The sequence below is a fragment of the Danio aesculapii genome, chromosome 23, assembly GCF_903798145.1.
Source record: "Danio aesculapii chromosome 23, fDanAes4.1, whole genome shotgun sequence".
NCBI classification, from domain to species: domain Eukaryota; kingdom Metazoa; phylum Chordata; class Actinopteri; order Cypriniformes; family Danionidae; genus Danio; species Danio aesculapii.
In genome coordinates, this window is record NC_079457.1 from 49,566,253 (window position 1) to 49,584,919 (window position 18,667).

At 38.0% G+C, this 18,667-nt stretch overlaps 1 protein-coding gene across 7 annotated transcripts in view; it reads left to right on the forward strand.

Moving 5' to 3' along the window:
- LOC130217711 (ankyrin repeat and SAM domain-containing protein 1A) overlaps window positions 1–17,850 on the forward strand; it is a 128,281-nt gene extending 110,431 nt beyond the window's left edge. For 6 of the 7 annotated variants that reach the window (XM_056449888.1, XM_056449890.1, XM_056449891.1 and 3 more), the window contains 8 exons: window positions 642–749; window positions 1,426–1,593; window positions 3,071–3,199; window positions 4,317–4,388; window positions 5,662–5,748; window positions 6,321–6,458; window positions 6,802–6,978; window positions 8,990–10,731. In XM_056449888.1, the coding sequence (XP_056305863.1) occupies window positions 642–749; window positions 1,426–1,593; window positions 3,071–3,199; window positions 4,317–4,388; window positions 5,662–5,748; window positions 6,321–6,458; window positions 6,802–6,978; window positions 8,990–9,100 (990 nt within the window). In that variant the 3' untranslated portion in view covers window positions 9,101–10,731. Of the gene's footprint in view, window positions 1–641; window positions 750–1,425; window positions 1,594–3,070; window positions 3,200–4,316; window positions 4,389–5,661; window positions 5,749–6,320; window positions 6,459–6,801; window positions 6,979–8,989; window positions 10,732–15,240 lie in introns of those variants that run through there. The other variant, XM_056449889.1, reaches the window with a different exon arrangement.
- Window positions 17,851–18,667: the final 817 nt, after the last annotated feature.

The following is an 18,667-nucleotide window of genomic DNA, read 5'->3' on the forward strand; positions in this document are numbered from 1 at the left end:
TTTGCATATATTTAACAATCCGTCCAATCACTGCATTTAAATCTGAAAACGCAGCAATTACATGATTTCACCAGTAGGTGGCGACAACCGGCCATCAGAAACCTGCCAGTGAATAATTCTTCAGAAATGATCATCCAGCAATGAAAGATGAAGATGAATGAGAGGAACTGAATGATTTATTGAAGATGAGACTAAATAAACATGGGTTTATAATAATGCTAATGTTAGATTTCTACATGTAGCGTTACAACACTACAACACCATAATGTGATCTGTACTGTGAGATCTGTGATCCATTACACCACTACAGATCGCCCCCCAGTGGAGAACCACTGATTTTACTAAACATTTCGAAGTGAAATGACACAACCGAGCCTTGTTTACTGAAGTCATGTGACCGTGTCAGTGTAATATGTGCTCTGAACCACTGATTCCACACGAACGATTGGTAAAAGCTTCATGAAGCAGTGCTTTCATCACTACCTCTGTATATCTTCATATATTTATGAACAGGTAAGGCTATTTTCAATTGTGAACCTGACATGTATGCTTTTTGGTTATGTGTGTGTGTGTGTGTGTGTGTGTGTGTGTGTGTGTGTGTGTGTGTGTGTGTGTGTGTGTGTGTGTGTGTGTGTGTGTAGGTGCTAAAGATCACATTATTGGGCCACAGGAAACGCATCATCGCATCACTCGCTGAACGGCCCTATGAGGAGCCTCCAGTCAAACCACCGCGCCTCTCTCAGATCAGAGTGAGTTATTAACTGGAGAATACGAACACAATGAGTATAATAATAAAGATATAGCTGTAAAAAGGTAAAGAACAGCAGAGTTCACTGCACAACTACAGCGCTGAACACACAGAGGAGTGATGTCGACACTTTCAGGAGGATATTCCCAGATGATGAAGGATGAAACACTGACAGCCAATCAGAAACCAGAGAAAAGTAAAGCTGGAGAAGTAAACACTGATGATGAGGATCAGCCCGCACTTACAAGATTATAACACATCAGGACCATCCTACAAACTATTGCTCATACCATGATAGATGGAAGTCATGCTGGTGAATTGAAGATTAATGCAGGACTCCAGTGCTAGTCTGAGTGTAAAATGCTGGAGAAGTGACTGCGGTTGCTAAATGGACTGTGTGATTAGATTGATTTCAGTCAGCAGAACAAGAGTGTGTTCAGATGCAGCACACTGAGACTGACACCTGCTGGACACTACAGAGAATCAGCAACTAACAGCAGAATATAAGGCATGACAGGAGAACATTATTTGTTGAAGTCGTGATGCATGTGCTGTATGTTTCATTTCCCACAGTTCCCACACTCTTTGAATCAGATTTTTGTCAGCACTTCTTTCTTTGGGCTCTGTAGACATCTGCAGAAGTAATGCCTATGCTCATTTTCACTCTTCTTCTGCAGTGTCAGGATCTGGTGTCTCAGACGTCGTCTCCTCTCAGTCATTCAGACTCCTACACTCGCTCTATGGACCCGCTTTTACCTGCAGGGGATTCTGGGAAGAGGAGAGGGCCGGATTCAGAGTACGATCTGGCCGTCCGGCAGCGGCCCAATGACAGGCCGCAGACACAGGTCAGATTTAGGCTAAGATTACTTACACCACAGTGATGTAGCCTAAAACTGTTTATGTCTGCATGACAACACGTTTAAAATGATCCACATTTACACACATCCACAAAAACAACCAATAATGCTGTAAGTGTTTGGAGCTGTCAGTGTTAGTAAACAGCACCTGTAGGGAGAGTGTATGTGTGTGTGTGTGTGAGATGTGTCTCTGCTGTTGGTTGCAATGTGAAGTAAATCCACGTTTGGCTGAAGAAACGTTAGCAAACACCACCACACCACCTACTGGTTTGCACTTGCCTTTAATCTACACGTCCTAAACATGTACATGCATGATGCCATCATTTGTTTGTGTGTTTACACCATAACAATGAAGAAGTTTTCAGAAATGTTGACTGAAATCTATTCCCAGTGATGGGTTTGCGGCTGGAAGGGCATCCGCTGCATAAAAACGTGCTGGATAAGTTGGCGGTTCATTCCGCCGTGGCAATCCAGGATTAATAAAGGGACTGAGCCAAAAATAAAATGAATGAATGAATGAATGACTGACTGAAATCTGTTTTGAAATGTACTACTCCGTTTGTGTTATAAAACAGTTCTGGGTTCCTGTCGGAGCAATATCAGATACGGCAGCATCAGAACCTGAAACCCACTTTCAAATCGATGTGTTTTCAGTCCTAATACCAACATTGTCATGTAAACAAACAGCCAAAACACATCAAAAGCTTCTCTTTTAGTCTGTAAATAACCCCTCAGTCTGGCATACCTTTGTTTTTTCTGTCCAGATGAATTTCATACTGCACTATAATATTCAGGTTTGGACTCTGTGTAGGCCATTTCATGACCATCTTAACTTCATCTGCAGTTTTTTTCTCCTCATATAATTTCACTGCTTTAACCATGCCTAAAAACAAAACTATCACCATTGAGGTGCTTTCCAGAAGGAATGGAATAAAGCCTTACTGTATTATTCAGCACTCACAAATCAGACACCATGAGCACTGAAGCAGAACTGAAGCCTCAAACCGAGGAAGAGCCTCCAACAGATTTTACTAAAGGCCAAAACACTTTCCAACTAGTATATAAACAGTTATACGGTTGAAGAGTTGTGTTCTTACACATGTATTTCAACAGTTAGAGCAAAAAAGGCAACTCTTAGCTGTGTTTTCTGGTTGCATTCTAAGATAATGAGATGCAATTATTATTGCTCATATACCGTCAGTAAGAAGTCCTAAAAGACTTTTCTGTCTTCCTGTAGGAGTGATATGAGGAACGGTAACAATTGACCCCAAAACCCAATTTCAAATCTATGTGTTTTCAGTCCCAAAAACAGTGTTGTCTTGTAAACAAACAGGCAAAACATATAAAACCGTTCTTGTTTTTGTCTGTAATTAGCTTTTAGTAGTGTTTTTCTCCTCATATAATTTCACAATAATATAATTTATGTCCTAATTTCATTTAAAAAGAGTTTTCTGTGTTCCTGTAGGAGCGATATGAGGACCGGCAGCGTCTGACCCTGCGGCCCCCGAGTCTGGCAGCCCCATACACCCCCGTCCAGAACTGGCACCATCAACCCGAGAAGCTGATCTTTGAGGCCTGCAGTTACGAGGCCAATGTAATTAAATTTAATTATACTGTCATAAATCAGACCCTCTGGAGCTTTTAGTATTGTAGGTTATGAAATCAGCTTAAGCCCGTGACTGTGTTTTGATAATCTGGTTTGAAGAGGTCACGTGATCCTGGCTTCTGTTTCATGTAGGAGATCTGTTAGGTGTACCAAAATACATTTATTTTATACAATAATTTCTCTCAATTCTGATTTGATTTCTGAGTTTATATCTCTCAGTTCAGTTCTTGTGTTAATTTATTTAATGTAATTTAGCATTTTCTGCACAGTTAACATGTATTTTTTATCATTCTGACATTATTTGTTGCAATACTTGATTTTTTAAAACTATTCTTACTTGTTTTCTTCCAGTTTTAAATTGCTTAATTTTTTCTTTGTTGTATTTTCGAGTTGATTCTGTTTGCTTCTTGCATTTCTAGCTTGATTATTCACAGTTCTGTCTGTAGTTTTTCACACTTCTGACTGTTTGTAGTTTTTCCATGCAAGTTTATGCCTTTTTATTTTGTAATGTCAAATTTATTCCATGCAAATCAATGTTTATTGTGTTAATTCCAAAGTTATTCCATGTGCATTCATGTTTGTTTGTTTTTGTAATTGCATGAGAATTCACATTTATTTTTGTAATTTCCAGTTTACTGCATGCAATTCTTCTTCTTTTGTTTTGGATTTCGGTTTGTTCCAGGCAAATCCACATCATTTTTAGTAATTCCAAGTTAATTCCATCAAAATTCAGATGTAATATTTTTGTAATTTTTGCAAATGAGCTTTTATCAATTGAATTTTTACATGCAAATCCATGCTTATTTTAGTTTAGAGTTTATTCCATGCAAATCCACATTTATTTTGTAATTGCCAGTTTTTTATTTCATGCTAATCCATGTTTATTTTACAGTTCTGAGTTTATTTCATGCAATTATCTTTTTATTTATTTATTTATCGTAAATTTGTGTTTATTCCAGGCAAATCCATGCTTATTTTATATAATTTTGAGTTTATTTTATGCAAATTCACATGCATGCTAACTGTACAAACTAGCGTCCACTGACCTCTTGACCTGTTTTCCTTTGTAAAAGCAGCTGAAATGTGTCTTTTCTCTGTCCTGCAGTATCTGGGCTCGATGCTCATTAAAGAGCTCAGAGGAACGGAGTCGACGCAGGACGCCTGTGCTAAAATGAGGGTATAGTGTTAACCTGTTTAGTATATCACACAGTATTTAACTGTAATATGAACTCTGTTTTACTGTAGGACAGATATGCACCATGTTAGTGTTGTTTTAATTGCATTGTGAAAATTACTGTATGTTTTACAGTACAAATATACAGTGCTGTAAGTACATACACCAGGTAAATGTAAATACAGTGCTGTAACTGCTTTACAGTAAGTTACTATAGATTGTACAGGACACTGTTTACAGTGTAGGTGTTCGCCTATGAGAGCTCAAGGTCTCCTGTGAGGAGTCACGCCAGCACACTCTTATGATTATTACTGTATATTTGGGCCGCTAGGTGCGACGTCAGGGAAAAAGCCACCTATAAGCGTCCTCTACCAGTGCTATTACTGCAGAAAAAAGACCATTTTAGTTAGTAACGTCTCTGAAGATCAGATCATTTTACTGACTCAGACCTTTGAGAGTAAACAAATCATCTTTCCAGGTCATTTCGCTCAGTTTGCCCAAATATTCAGATGTTACGCATCACAATATACACATCAAATACACAAATTTAATTAAAGTCACATACAGAGTTGTGTGGTTATTACAAAATAAGAAGAACAACATTATCAAGAATCTATTTTGGAGAAATAAAGTTATAAAATAGAAGATAAAAGCAAATATAAACAATTTAAAGACTTTTGATATAGAGTAAGTGATTGTAGGAAAAAGTACAAGGTATATATATATATATATAAGAGCTATCTGTACAAACAGAAACGTAGAAGAGTTTCTAACAAAGTGCAGAAGAGGTGAAGGAGTGTAACCTAGGGGTGCTTTGTCAAGTCCACTCACCTGTAAGGAGTACACTAGAACTATAACAATATATGCCCAGGGTCAGTGCAGAAGGAGTGTGCAGTGGGTGTTCAAAGTGTATGCAGATGTGCAGTGTTTAAAGTGTATGCAGATGTGCAGTGTTCAGAAGTGTCTGTAAGATCTGCAGTGTGCAAAAAAAGCACACGTCTCCGTCATATTGCACTTACATCTTTGCTCTTTTTATCTGTGCTTGTGTTTTGATTGTGTTATGCAGAATAATCCTGATCAGCCTACAATTATTGCATTTATCACAAAATACATCGCAGAAAACCAAAATACAACACAAAAGAAGATAATTTGATAAATGTTAGAAAGCTGAAGTTATTGCTGTAGTCTTTATTTGCGCTCCCTCGACTGTTTCATCAGTTTCTTATTTCTTTTGAACGTGTGTGTGTGTGTGTGTGTGTGTGTGTTCTCTCCACAGAGGTCGACAGAACAGATGAAGAAGATCCCCACTATCGTCCTCTCCATCACATACAAGGGCGTGAAGTTCATTGATGCTGCCAATAAGGTGATGATGTCATTTCCTGCTCCCTCACTGAGATAAACCACTGCTCATTACACCCGTCTACACTAGTGCTGTCAAACAATTCATCACAAGAGGGAGGGAGAGAGGGATGAATGAAGGGATGGAGGGATGGCAGGATGGATGGAAACAGACTGATAGAATGATTGATGAATAATAGATGAGGTGATAGTTGAGATGATGGATGGATGAAGGGATAGAAGCACAGACGGATGGAATGAATGATAGGTGAGAGGATGGATGGATGTATGTAGGAAGGGGATTGAGGGATGGATTGATGGATGGTAAGAGGGGTTGGATGAATGGAAGCAAAGACTGATAGAATGATAGATGAGATGATGGAGCAATGGATGGGTGGATGGAAGAAAGAATGGATGGATGGATGTAGAGGCTGATGGATGGAGGAATGGTTGGAAGGAAGGATGATAGAGGGAGGAATTGGTGGAGGGATGGATGGATGGAAGCACAGACTGATAGAATGATTGATGGATGGATGGAGGGTGGTTGAAAGGAAGCATGGAGGTGTGCTCACGTGTTTCTCCTGTGTGTTCCTGCAGAACATCATAGCAGAGCATGAGATCAGGAACATCTCGTGTGCGGCTCAGGACCCGGAGGATCTCTGCACCTTCGCCTACATCACTAAAGATCTGCTGAGCAGCCATCATTACTGCCACGTCTTCAGCACCGTCGACGTGGTGAGACAAACTCAGCGTTATTTTCCCCTGGAGAGAATCAGAGCCAAGTGAACAACACAGAATATGAAGAATATCTAGTCTAATATTATGTGCTGTCATCATGACAAAGATGAAGACATCAGTTATTAGAGATGAGTTATTAACACTGTTATGATCAGAGATGTGCTGTGGAAATCTGCTCTCTGATAAACAGAAACTGAGGAATAAATATACAGGAGGGTGAATAACTCTGGCTTGAGTGAAAGGCATGTAATTAGACAGGAATGAAGTCTTTGTGTAACCTGTTTTGATCTGAAGCGCCTCATCACAGTTGTTAATTAGCATGTCTCCGCCTCCCGGACAGAACCTGACCTATGAGATCATCCTGACGCTGGGACAGGCGTTTGAAGTGGCCTATCAGCTGGCACTGCAGGCCCAGAGGAGCCGCCAGCAGCAGAGTTCAGCCGGAGCAGCAGAACTCATCGAGACCAAGAGCAGCAGACCCGTCCCCAAACCACGGGCCAGCATGCGCAAGTCTGGGGTCAGAACACACACACATGCACACAATTGCACAGCTGTCTTTATAGGCACTTCTCATAAGTGCAATGATTAATTATGCACGAACTGTATATTTTATCCCCTAAACCCAACTCAATGTTCTGCATTTTCAAAATGCTTCATTCTGTGTGATCTTATTTTCATCATGGGGACCAAACAAACAGCCTCACTAATGTGTCAATGTATTGGTGTTGCTATACTTGCGGGGACTTTTGGTTCCCATATTGTAAGGAATACAAGATCCAGACAAACAACCTAACTGCTGAAGCTTTTGTCATAAAGTACAAGGTATTACCCTGATATTAACATAAGCTGCATTAAAGGGTCTTTAACAGATGTAATAACCAAAATAAGTCTACATTTTGTTGCTTTATTGTGTTCAGAGGAAATAAATCTGCTTATATTATAATATCTGTTCTCTATTTGATAGTTTGGTGCTATTTTGTTTGGTCAAATTGTCGATGGCTATATGATAAAGACACCTCAGCTCTCCACTAATCCTCCCAGAGTCTCTGTCTGCATTGATAGTCTAGTCACTGCCGACTCTTCAATGTTTCATCTTCTCAATTTAGCTTCACCTTGCTGTATTCTTGTTCTCATTCCTTACACTTCCATCCCTCTATTTTCATCTTTCCTTCATCCAGCTCGTCCTTTATTCACCTTGTCACTTCAATACCTCCAACTCCCATGATTCCTCTCTATGTGTGACTTTCTGCCAAATCCATATCTAGTCCACTTCTGTTGTCTTGTGGTGGTTTTGACCAGCAATCTTACAGATACTCACAGTGCTTTGGAGCCACCTGCTGGTGCTTTGAGAAATCACACATTGAAATAAAACCTTTAACAAATCATTTGAAATCAGTTGGTTACAGTGACTTACATCCTCATTTAATTTAAAGCTATCTGTTTCTAATCACTGCAGCAGTTATTCTTTGTAAATACATGTGTATTTAAGCTGACCCACTCGTAACTTACCCTTAGCCATGCCAACGTGTAGTTACATATTTGGAGATGTGCACATTTGACGCTGAAGTATAAATCAGATGTTAAACCACCCTTTAAACTACCATATAGCAAAAATTTGTGTACAACAAGTCATATCTCTGATGCATAGCCCTTGTCTCTTTACCAGCCCTTTAACCTACATATACCACTAATGCTGTCCATATCTCTTATGATGGAATATTGAGTGGGGGGCGGGGTTTATTATGAACCCCTCCTCTACTAACCTTTGGAGGGGCGTGGCTAAGCATATTTTACCTAATCATTAGTCATTGTTGTAGGATTGCTGTTCAAAAGGTTGAAAAGCTGGTAAAGATTACCAAACCAGTTTTTTTCTTAGCAGATTAACATGCACAGATTAATTGTTCACTTTAAGACTAACAATGTGCGCAAGCAAAACATACATATACCTCTAACCCTGTCCCCATCCTATAACCAGCCCTTAAACCTACTTATACCACCAACCCTGTCCCTCAACCATCTCTTAAACCTACATATACCACTAAACTTGTCCCTTATCCTTTAACCACACCACTAAACTTCTCCCTATTCCTCAACCAGATTTTAAATCTGCATATACCACTAACCCTGTCCCTTATCCTCTAACCACACTACTAAAACTGCTCCTATACCTTAACCAGCCCTACAACCTACATATGCCACTAAACTTGCCAATATCTCTTAAGCATCCCTTAAACCTACATATACCTCTAACACTGTTCCCATCCCTTAACCATACCACTAAACCTGTCCTTGTGCCTTAACCACACCTTTAAACCCGTCCCTATCCCTATATGAGCCCTTAAACCTACATATACCACTAACTCCATGCCTATTCCTCAACCAGTCCTTAAACCTACATATACCACTAAACCTGTCCCTATTTCTTTACCACACCACTAAACCCGTCCCTATCCCTAAACCAGCCCTTACACCTGTATATACTACTAATCTTAGATGTTGTTGACATGTCTCCTGTCCTGCTGCTTCAGGTGGAGGCGATGGATGTGGACGCTCCCGGTCAGAGTAGCGCTTCCTGGATCCTGGACTCCAAAGACCCCAAACGCACCGTCAGCACCAAGTACGAGACCACCATATTCTGACTGGATGCTGTGTCCTCCACGTCCCGCTCCTACACCTGTTCCTTCTGCTCTGTGCCTTCACTCTCTAGATAGACATGACCGAACTCCTCTATTCCTGCTCCACACGGACACCTCCTGTCCATTCACCTACACCTTCTCCTTCAGCTGTCCTGCAACTCCCAACAAACACACACTCTCCAGTGCACTGCACACTGAGTCTGAAATATTGCTCTCAAATGTTTACACACACACGCACACACACACACACACACACACACACACACACACACACACACACACACACACACACACACACACACACACACACACACAGCTTCCGAAACATTTAAGTCTTAAAAAGATTTGGTTTAAGATCATTTTGATTAGATTTTCTTCCATGTTCACGTCTGTAGCAAGCATTTTAAGAGGTATTTTGACAATCCTGAGCCACCATACAAGTGAAAGCCAAAATATAGAGTGGCGTCAGACTTGAGCTGCATCCAGAATCACTGATTCCCCTTGGGAAGGGCTGCCATTTTTCTGGTTCATCATTACTTGCGGTGCAAAAAAGCTTAGTTTCAGGTGTTTTATATGGAGTTTAATGTGTGTATGGGAAAGAGACCTTACCTTGATATGTCTGAGAAACTCAGCACAAGCCCCTCAGCTCTCAAAACACAGTAAACACAGTAAACACAGTAACTGTATTTCTACACACACACTATAATCTGCTGTTTTACTCCACTGAACTCCATATAAAAGCCAGAAACTCTTCAACACGAGCCGATCTTAAGATTTAATACTGATGATCAACAGTAGAAATGAGACACCGTCCCTCTTCTCAACAGGGAAAACCAGCAACACTCAAGAAAGCATGATACTCTGCTGTCATGGCTTTACAGTCAATACATGTGATTATAATCAATGGGGCAACAACAGCCCCAAACATAACCAAAGGGGAGTCAATCTGAACTGTACACAAGGGTTCATTAACATATATGACCCTCACTGTGCAAGATTTCTGAGCATAACACATTTGAAATACAAAACAACAAAATGAAAACAGTTCAGATTCAATGTGCAAGACCTTTCCTGCACACTATTTCTCTCAGTCCTCTGTCCTGGTGTCCCCTTTTTAGTTCACACACTTTTAGGAGCATCTATTATCAGTAGTGTTATCGTAGCTGGCCTGAAACCAAAGTAAAGCTCTGCTGAGGACCAGAGCATCCTCATTTTTACCTTCTGTTCAGACCTGAAGCTACTTACTCTTCCTCCTGCGCTCTGTGGTGCTTGTGTGTACCAGGCGCTGATGAAGACCGCTCTTCCTCCTCCTCAGTTTGAGCTGGATTACTCTTAACATGTAGCAGCAGATTAAAAAAGTCACTTCTGCCAAGGATTATGGGAAAAAGGCACTTTCGGTGAAAACAGTACTAACTGGGGCACCTTTTATAGACAGTAAGTGCTTGTTATTTAGTGTAGAATCTCTCTCAGAAGCTTAGATTTATTCTGCTTTATTTGTTAATTTATTATTATTTCTGAGCTAAGATTAATGGCATCCAAATTAAAACACAATATATGTGTGTGTGCTGTGTATATTTATAATGTATACTGTATACAGTATAAATACACACATGCAGATCTAAAATGAAATAACATGAAGCAAAATTGTTTATATATGTATTGTTAATTGATATTAATTGTTAATAAATAAATACCTATATATATTGTGAAAACAAGCTTATTTTGTATGCTATGAACCTTTGCCCAGCACTATTTATTATGATTAATTTGTTCTTGTTTTATTTAAATTCAGTTGTTTTAAATACTGTATTTACATGTTAATTTAGTTGATTTATTTAAATGTTATGTAATATTTTTATTGTATTTATATAATATTTAAATGTAATGTTTTAATATAAATATTATTGAAATATAAATATTTGATATAATATGTAATACTTACATTTTTTTTTCTTTTATTAATATAAATTATAACTATAGCTGAGACGCAGTGGCGCAGCAGGTAGTGCTGTGACAGCAAGAAGGTCGCTGGTTTGAGCCTCAGCTGGGTCAGTTGGCATTTCTGTGTGGAGTTTGCATGTTCTCCCTCTGTTGGTGTGGGTTTCCTCCGGGTGCTCTGGTTTCCCCCACAGTCCAAACACATGTGGTACAGGTGAATTGGGAAGGCTAAATTGTCCGTAGTGTATGAGTGTGTGTATGGATGTTTCCCAGAGATGGGTTGCAGCTGGAAGGGCATCTGCTGTGTAAAACATGTGCTGGATCAGTTGGCAGTTCATTCTGCTGTGGTGACCCCAGGTTAATAAAGGGACTAAGCCAAAAAGAAAATGAATGAATGAATGACTATAGTTCCATATTTGTCACTCTCTAAGGTGGCTGAATATGCAGAATGAAGATTAAACTCTCTCATTCACTTATTACAAAACTAAAGGTGACTTTGCTTTATGTTTAAGCTCCATTTTGTACAGATTTTCATGGAAAGTGCCTGCAGATTTCCTGATGTTAAGCTGTGTTTGCACACTTGATTATGGGCTATGAGGTCTAGCTCTTACACTGTTATGATATTATGCACTATATCTGAAACTCATTCTAACACATCAGACAGCTGGCAGAAGCTCATTCAGTACAGTAGAAGAAGGTCAGTGAATTAGGATTGAAGTTCCTCACTGTAAATGTTTCTGTCAGTGTATATGTTTGTGTTCAGCACTGTGATATGATCTCTTCACTGCAAACAACAAAAAGCTTTAGGACTTTTAGTCTTGTTTCTAGTCCAAATATCTAGTTAGGAGGCATTTTACAACAGTTATTATCTTGTTTTTCAGGAACATTGAGTCCAAATTTAATGAGTTTTTCCTTAAGACAAGCAGAATAATGTGACAATGGGGTACTGTGTGTGAAATAATCTCATGTCAGAGTGAAAACTAGATTATTCTGCTGTCTCCACTGTCAGATTATTCTGCTTATTTTAAGGAGAACCTCACGTTTGACTCATTATTCCTGAAAACAAGACTATATGTTTGACCTGTCTACAAAATGCTTCTTGATGTAAGAGTTTTTACTGTAGATATTTGGACTGGAGACCAGACTAAACCCCTAAGTAAGAAAAGCAGTGTTTTTGCAGTCTGAGTTTGCAGACCTTAATAATGAAACTAAATCACAGAGGTGATTCCTGCAAGATCGTATGTCATATCAGGTTTAGTTTAACTTATTTATTTTCTTGCCAGAGGGATGTACAGGTGGAATTATGTGCATATATTTTACACAAGCATTGAATATCCTCATGCAATCCATTAAATTATGGGTAAATAAATATATTTGTTAATGCATAACACTTACTGTGAGAAACAAACCAAAACAATAGTCACTGCGTATGCCATGATGATCATTTTCAGCACACAAGGAGAAAAACATATGCACTGGTAAACCATATTTGACATGTCTCATTTAGTTTTTATCTATTTTTTCATTCATTGAAAATTCATCTAAAATCTCATTCTTAAAATTCATTTTTTAATCTACTTGTTCAGCTTCTTTACCTGTTCAACGTATTTCAGCCTTTTTTTAAAGTTCTTTTAGATTCTTTCCCTCATTTGATTTTTTCAACTCAACTCATGATTGATTAATATAAGTTTGTCAGCAGATTCTTCAACTTTCCTCATCATTTATCTTTAAATCTTCTTTTTCATACTTGACTAATTTCAACTTTTACTAAAATCTACAAATTTCAACTTTTCATTGCATCTCATAAGTGAATTTTCTCAGTATTTCAGCTCATCTTAGCTTTTCTTGTAACTAATAATTGAGTTTTCAATAGATTTTGTCCAGATTTTTAAGTCTAAATCATCTTCTCGCTGTTTGTTTTTTCATTATTTTAGCTTTTTAATTTCTGTTTCTCACAATTGCACATTTTGAAAGTTGAAATTTGCTTAATCTTAAATTGTGAACATTTAAATCTGACTTAAGTCAAAATGAACACAATTAATTTTTGACTTTTTATTTTCATTTTGATTTATATCTCGATTGTTTTATGTCATCTTTCATAATTTCACAATTTTCATTTTATGATTCTCTCATATCATCATTTTGTTCAATTAATTTCATAATTTTTGGTCAAATCTATGATTTATGAAAGCATTATTTATTTCCTTGTGTGACAGAAACACACAGGCAGCCATTTTCATTAATTGCATCCTGTTAGGACAGTAATATATTGTTTTAAACTTATTTCAGTGTTAAAACAGCAAATAAGGATAAAGACTGCTGTTTATAAGGCATCTTCTCAAACTTTCATCTCCCTTTACTGCCTGCTGCTTCATCCATCCTGAATCTTTTCCTCATGTTTTTGCTTTTCTTTCCGTTGTTGTGCAGTATTAAACTCTCTCCTCAAGATCTTACTCCTTTGGACTGTTAGAGATGCATGTGAAATAGTTCATGATATCATTTCTCATGAACAGTACTTTAATAGATGTAAATGATGTGTAATATTGTTGATAAATTAATAGAATGGTAATGTAATGTTAAGATCACATGTAGGTTTGAGAAGGAATGTGTGAGATAGATATATACAGCGGAGGAAATAAGTATTAAACACGTCTCCATTTTTCTCAGAAATCATATCTAAAGGTGCTGTTGACTTGACATTTTCCCTGGATGTTGTTAACAACCAAAGATTTCAGATATGCAAAGAAAACAAAACTAATTAGTTTACAAATGAAGTTCTGTATATGAAATTACGCAGGGAAAAAGTGTTGAACACATGAAGAAAGGAAAGTGTAGTTCAGCAGTGAAAGCCCAGACAGCAGCTGAAATCTCTCAGTAGTTCTTCAGCAACCCTCTGCCCTTCCTCAGTGTAAATGAACATCAGCTGCTTCAGTCCAACATCTACATTAGCAGGAGGATGAAGATGAACCCAGGGTGGACATTTCAGCAGGACAATGATCCAAAACAAAGCCAAGGGGACTCTCAGATGCATTCAGAGAAAGAAAATCAAGCTGTAGAATGGCCTAGCCAATCACCTGAGCCGAATCTAATAGAGAATAAAGCTGAGATTTGATAGACGAGACCCACAGAACAATCAGGATTTTGGCACTGTTAAAGTCTGTGAGAAACTCACACCTGAGCGATGATTGAGGCTTCATTCTCCATATGAGAGGTGTCTTTAAGCTGCAGCACCAATAAAAGACTTTAATATAGTGTATTAAACACGCTTCAGCAGTTCAGCTCTTTCTCCTTCTGTCATTACAGTGTTATTATGCATAACTTATTTTTAAATTTGTTTGTTTTGTTTTATTTTTATGTGTGTGTTGTTTGGGTTTTTACTCAAATCTGCTTCATTTTCATGTCAACGGCTCCTTTAGAGAGATTATTCCCAGAAAACAACATGCCAATGTGTTCAATACTTATTTCCCCCACTGTATACTGATCTTTATACAGATCTAATATATATATTGGCTATTTTAGACCTGTCATGGATAAATGCAAACATAAAACTACCAGTAGATGGCAGCAAGTCCATCTTTTATCATTGAGTCATTCATTCAAAACAATTCAGTAACAAGATGTCACCAAATAGCAGCATGATGGATAAGCATATACATATGTAAATGTGTTGTTTAAATGAGAAACTCTCCTCATTTTGACTCATTATTTCTGAAATCAAGACTATAGTTATTGCTTGTCTAGAAAATGCTTCTTGATTTAGGAGTTTGTAGATATTTGGACTAGTCAGAAAAGCAGTTTATTTGCAGTGGATAAAGTGTGATCTTCTACATCCATAATCCTGCCCAAAACCTAAACCCAGCACTACCATACTGTTATGGAGCTAGCGGTCCTAGTTAATGGCTTGTTAATAGCATGCATTGTGCCTTAAAATAAAGCATTGGCAAATATTCAGCTTGTTGAATATTTAGTAGGTTGGGAAGATGCATCAGAAAGTGTGTGATTTATCAGCTAATGGAGAGTCCAGAGGAGTTCTGTTTGGAGAGGGAAACTGTCACTACAGCATCTTTCTCCTTACCCTCCTGCTTCTAAACCCTTCTGATATTGACTGTTAATGGTATCAGCATGTGTACCAGAGCCCCTGCTTTATTGATTTGGTTTGTTTTAATCCCTCTGTGTGTGTCTGTGTGTGTGTATGTCTCCTTCAGCTGACCACTGTGTCGGATGCCAAACTCAAAAGAAGGTTGGGATGCCAATGACAGCGTGGATGAAAAATCACTTGTGTTACGTGTGTGAGTGTGTGTTTATGTAGATATACTGTATGTAAGTGTCTCTCTCACACACACAGGGAAATCAAACCTCCATCCGTCAGCAGGTTTTCATCTCATACACACGAGCCAAAGGCACACAAAGTGTCCCGTCCGCACGCTATTTTAACACAAGCTCTCCCTCTGCACAACATCTTGCTTTTACACTGCAAAAATGCAAGGATTGTGTCTTATTTTTAGCCCAAATATCTAAACATGTCTAAATCAAGAAGAATTTTCTAGACTAGCACTGAATATAGTGTTGTTTTTACAAATACTGAGTCCAAATGAAGAGAGTTTCTCATTAAAACAAGCAGAATAATCTGAAAATGGGGTTGTTTTAAGGAGAAACTCACTTCATTTCAGCATATTAACTCTTAAAACAACACTATATGTTTTGCTTGTCTAAAAAATGCTTCTTGATTTAAGAGTTGTTAGACATTTGGACTCGACACAGGACTGAAAATGTTTTGCAGTGTATGAGATGTCAGTTTTGGAACACTGGAAACGAGCGTCAGTCTCTATATTCTCTATTAGAGGCAGTGTTTTGCTTTGTTTTGATTGCGAATCGACAAGTTACACACTTGTTTCTCCTGTAACTTCAGACAAACGGACGCTCTTTCATCCTTCAAAGTGCAGATGATTCGGTCTTGTTTGATAAACTCCTAAAGATAAAGCAGTTAGTCAGAAAACACTGATTTCAGCTCAGCAGAACTGATTTAAGAGTTCAATTTTGTCTTCTGATGTCCAGTTACTGAAATACTCCACTTTATTTTGGAAATAGACTCATATTACAGCCCTCCTACAGTTAAACACTTGAGTTTTATCATGTTTGAGTCCTTTCAGCCAATCTCTGGGTCTGGTTGGATCACTTTTAGCTTAGCTTAGCATAAATCATTGAATCGGATTAGACCGTTAGCATCTCACTTTTAAAAATAAAATGAGTTTCAGCACTTTTCCTATTTACAGCTTGACTCTTCTGTAGTTACATCATGTACTGAGAGTGACAATGATATTATGCAGAGCTTTTACCTAGTTTACCTGCTTATCTTTAGGTCCTGCATATTATAATTGCACCGCTTTAGCCAGGGTACGACAGCAACGTTCCTTGATTAATACGCCAGAACGAGATTATAGTTGCTAGCCATATTGACCTAGAAAATAGCAACTTTTCTTTTCCCATCAGTCTTAGTGCACGATGTGACTACAGAAGACTCAAGCTTTATCTAGGAAAATTATACATTTATTCAGTGAGATGCTAATGGTCTAATCCGATTCAATGATTTATGCTAAGCTAAAAATGTTCGTGCTAAACCCCAGCTGAATGGATTAAAAATGTTAAAACTCAACTATTTAACTGTAGAAGAGCTGTAAAATGAGACTATTTCCAAAAATAAATAAAGAAATGGGTTTCCTTTAACAACAATCCATCCATAAAATGAGATATTGGATTTTACTGTCAGTATTTCAAGTCCGGTTAAAGTACAGATGTTTTTACAATATGGGCTAGAAATTTCAAGCATTGTCAGCTATGGTGTGATCATTTTAATAGGAAATCTTTGGGGACAGATACTGTCATGGGAGCTATATTATGTGTTGTGATGTCTTACGGTACACTATGATGATCAGTTAATAAGTGAGAATGGTACAGTCCAGATCTTGCTACTTGTAGTGACTTACACGTATACTGTGATTCCTAACACAAAACCATGGGTTAATGTGACACTACAAACAACGGAGAGTTGTTTTATTTTCATTACATGTAGAGTTTCTCTCTTTCTTTACGATGATTACATTGCAGAAAGCAGGCTTTGTCTAAATAAATATACAGCATATAAACAGATGAAAAGGTCCAGAGTTAGAATTAGCATACCTGTATGTCATGGACAAGCCTGCCTTTTGTTTATCTGTAGATATGAATGCATAATAATGAGGTGTAGATGGGAAATATTCCTGTATACAGTACGTTTAGCCTTAGTTTACTCCGATTTTAAGTCTGGTACTTTTTATTTGTATGATTTTTCTTGATTTATTTTAAACATGGTACATTAATAATGGGTACAGTGCTAAATACAAGCAGATGCTAATGCTAGCACCTGTAACATCCGCAGTGTTTGCACAACTAATCACGTTAGCGAATACACGTTTGGATCATAGTCATGGCTAGATGATGAGAATATCAACAATAAGGATCTGTACAGTAATCCTGGGTGGTGTGTCTTTTGATACTTGAATGATTCTGCTTTTATAGATCTCTCTCTCTCTCTCTCTCTCTCTCTGTATATGTATATGTATGTACTGTATGTATTTTGTTTGCTTTCTGGTCCTGTTGTCGTCACATCTAGAGAGGAACGTCTTTTTAAAGCTCAACATATCATGATGCGAGACTGACGACGGTATCTCTGAGAGACACAGAATCAAAGAGAACGATTGTAAATAATCCTGGGCTTCCAGTCTTTTTTATGATTATTATTTTTCATAATTGTACATCCAATAAATGAAGAGATGCTATCCGGTGTCCTGTGGTTCTTTAATTAAGACCAATACTTCAAAGGATGATTTGAAATAAATCTTGTTGTATTTTCCATAAATGTAATAAATGCCAGCCGATTCAAATCTCATCAGTGGTTATCAGCTGATAAGGGGCCTACTAGCGCCTACTAGTAGTCTCAGAAGGCTGTTATCATCCATCCACATGGTTAATCAGCTATAGATCACATATGGCTGTGGCTTATTCATATTATTTATTCGTTGTAGTTTATTAACGTCTACCCCCACCCCGACCCTAAACCCAACCATCACAGTAATGTAAAAACAGATCTGGATCTGAAATCTTCTCTGCTAGTATAGCTGATTAACCATGTGGATGGATGATAACAGCCTTCTGTGCCTACTAGGAGGCGCAGAAGGCCCCTACTGGTCCATATCTCTCAGCTGATTGTCCCAACACTAATCCATTAAGCTAATTAAGTTTTTACTAATTTAAGTGGATTGAACATAAAACAATTAAGTTTTCCCCTTTTTCCTTATTTATTTCTGCTGTTAAATGTCTTTATGGGGTCTTGATCTTTCCTGTTAACAGTAGTAAAAGTGTGTGTTCTGCTCATGTGGAATAGTGTGCTGTGCTGTATAGTGTGTGTGTGTTGGTGTTGTATATCAGAAGCCTTGTAATAAACTGTGATGTTACTCAGACCTAAATGTTCCCAGTAATAAAACAACCAGAACTCAGGAATGTGCAGAAAAAGGCTCAGGATAGACTCTGACACATTCTTGCCCTCTTCTCTGAACTCTCCTTCCCCTCTGGCATTGATCAACACTCAGCTGTAAC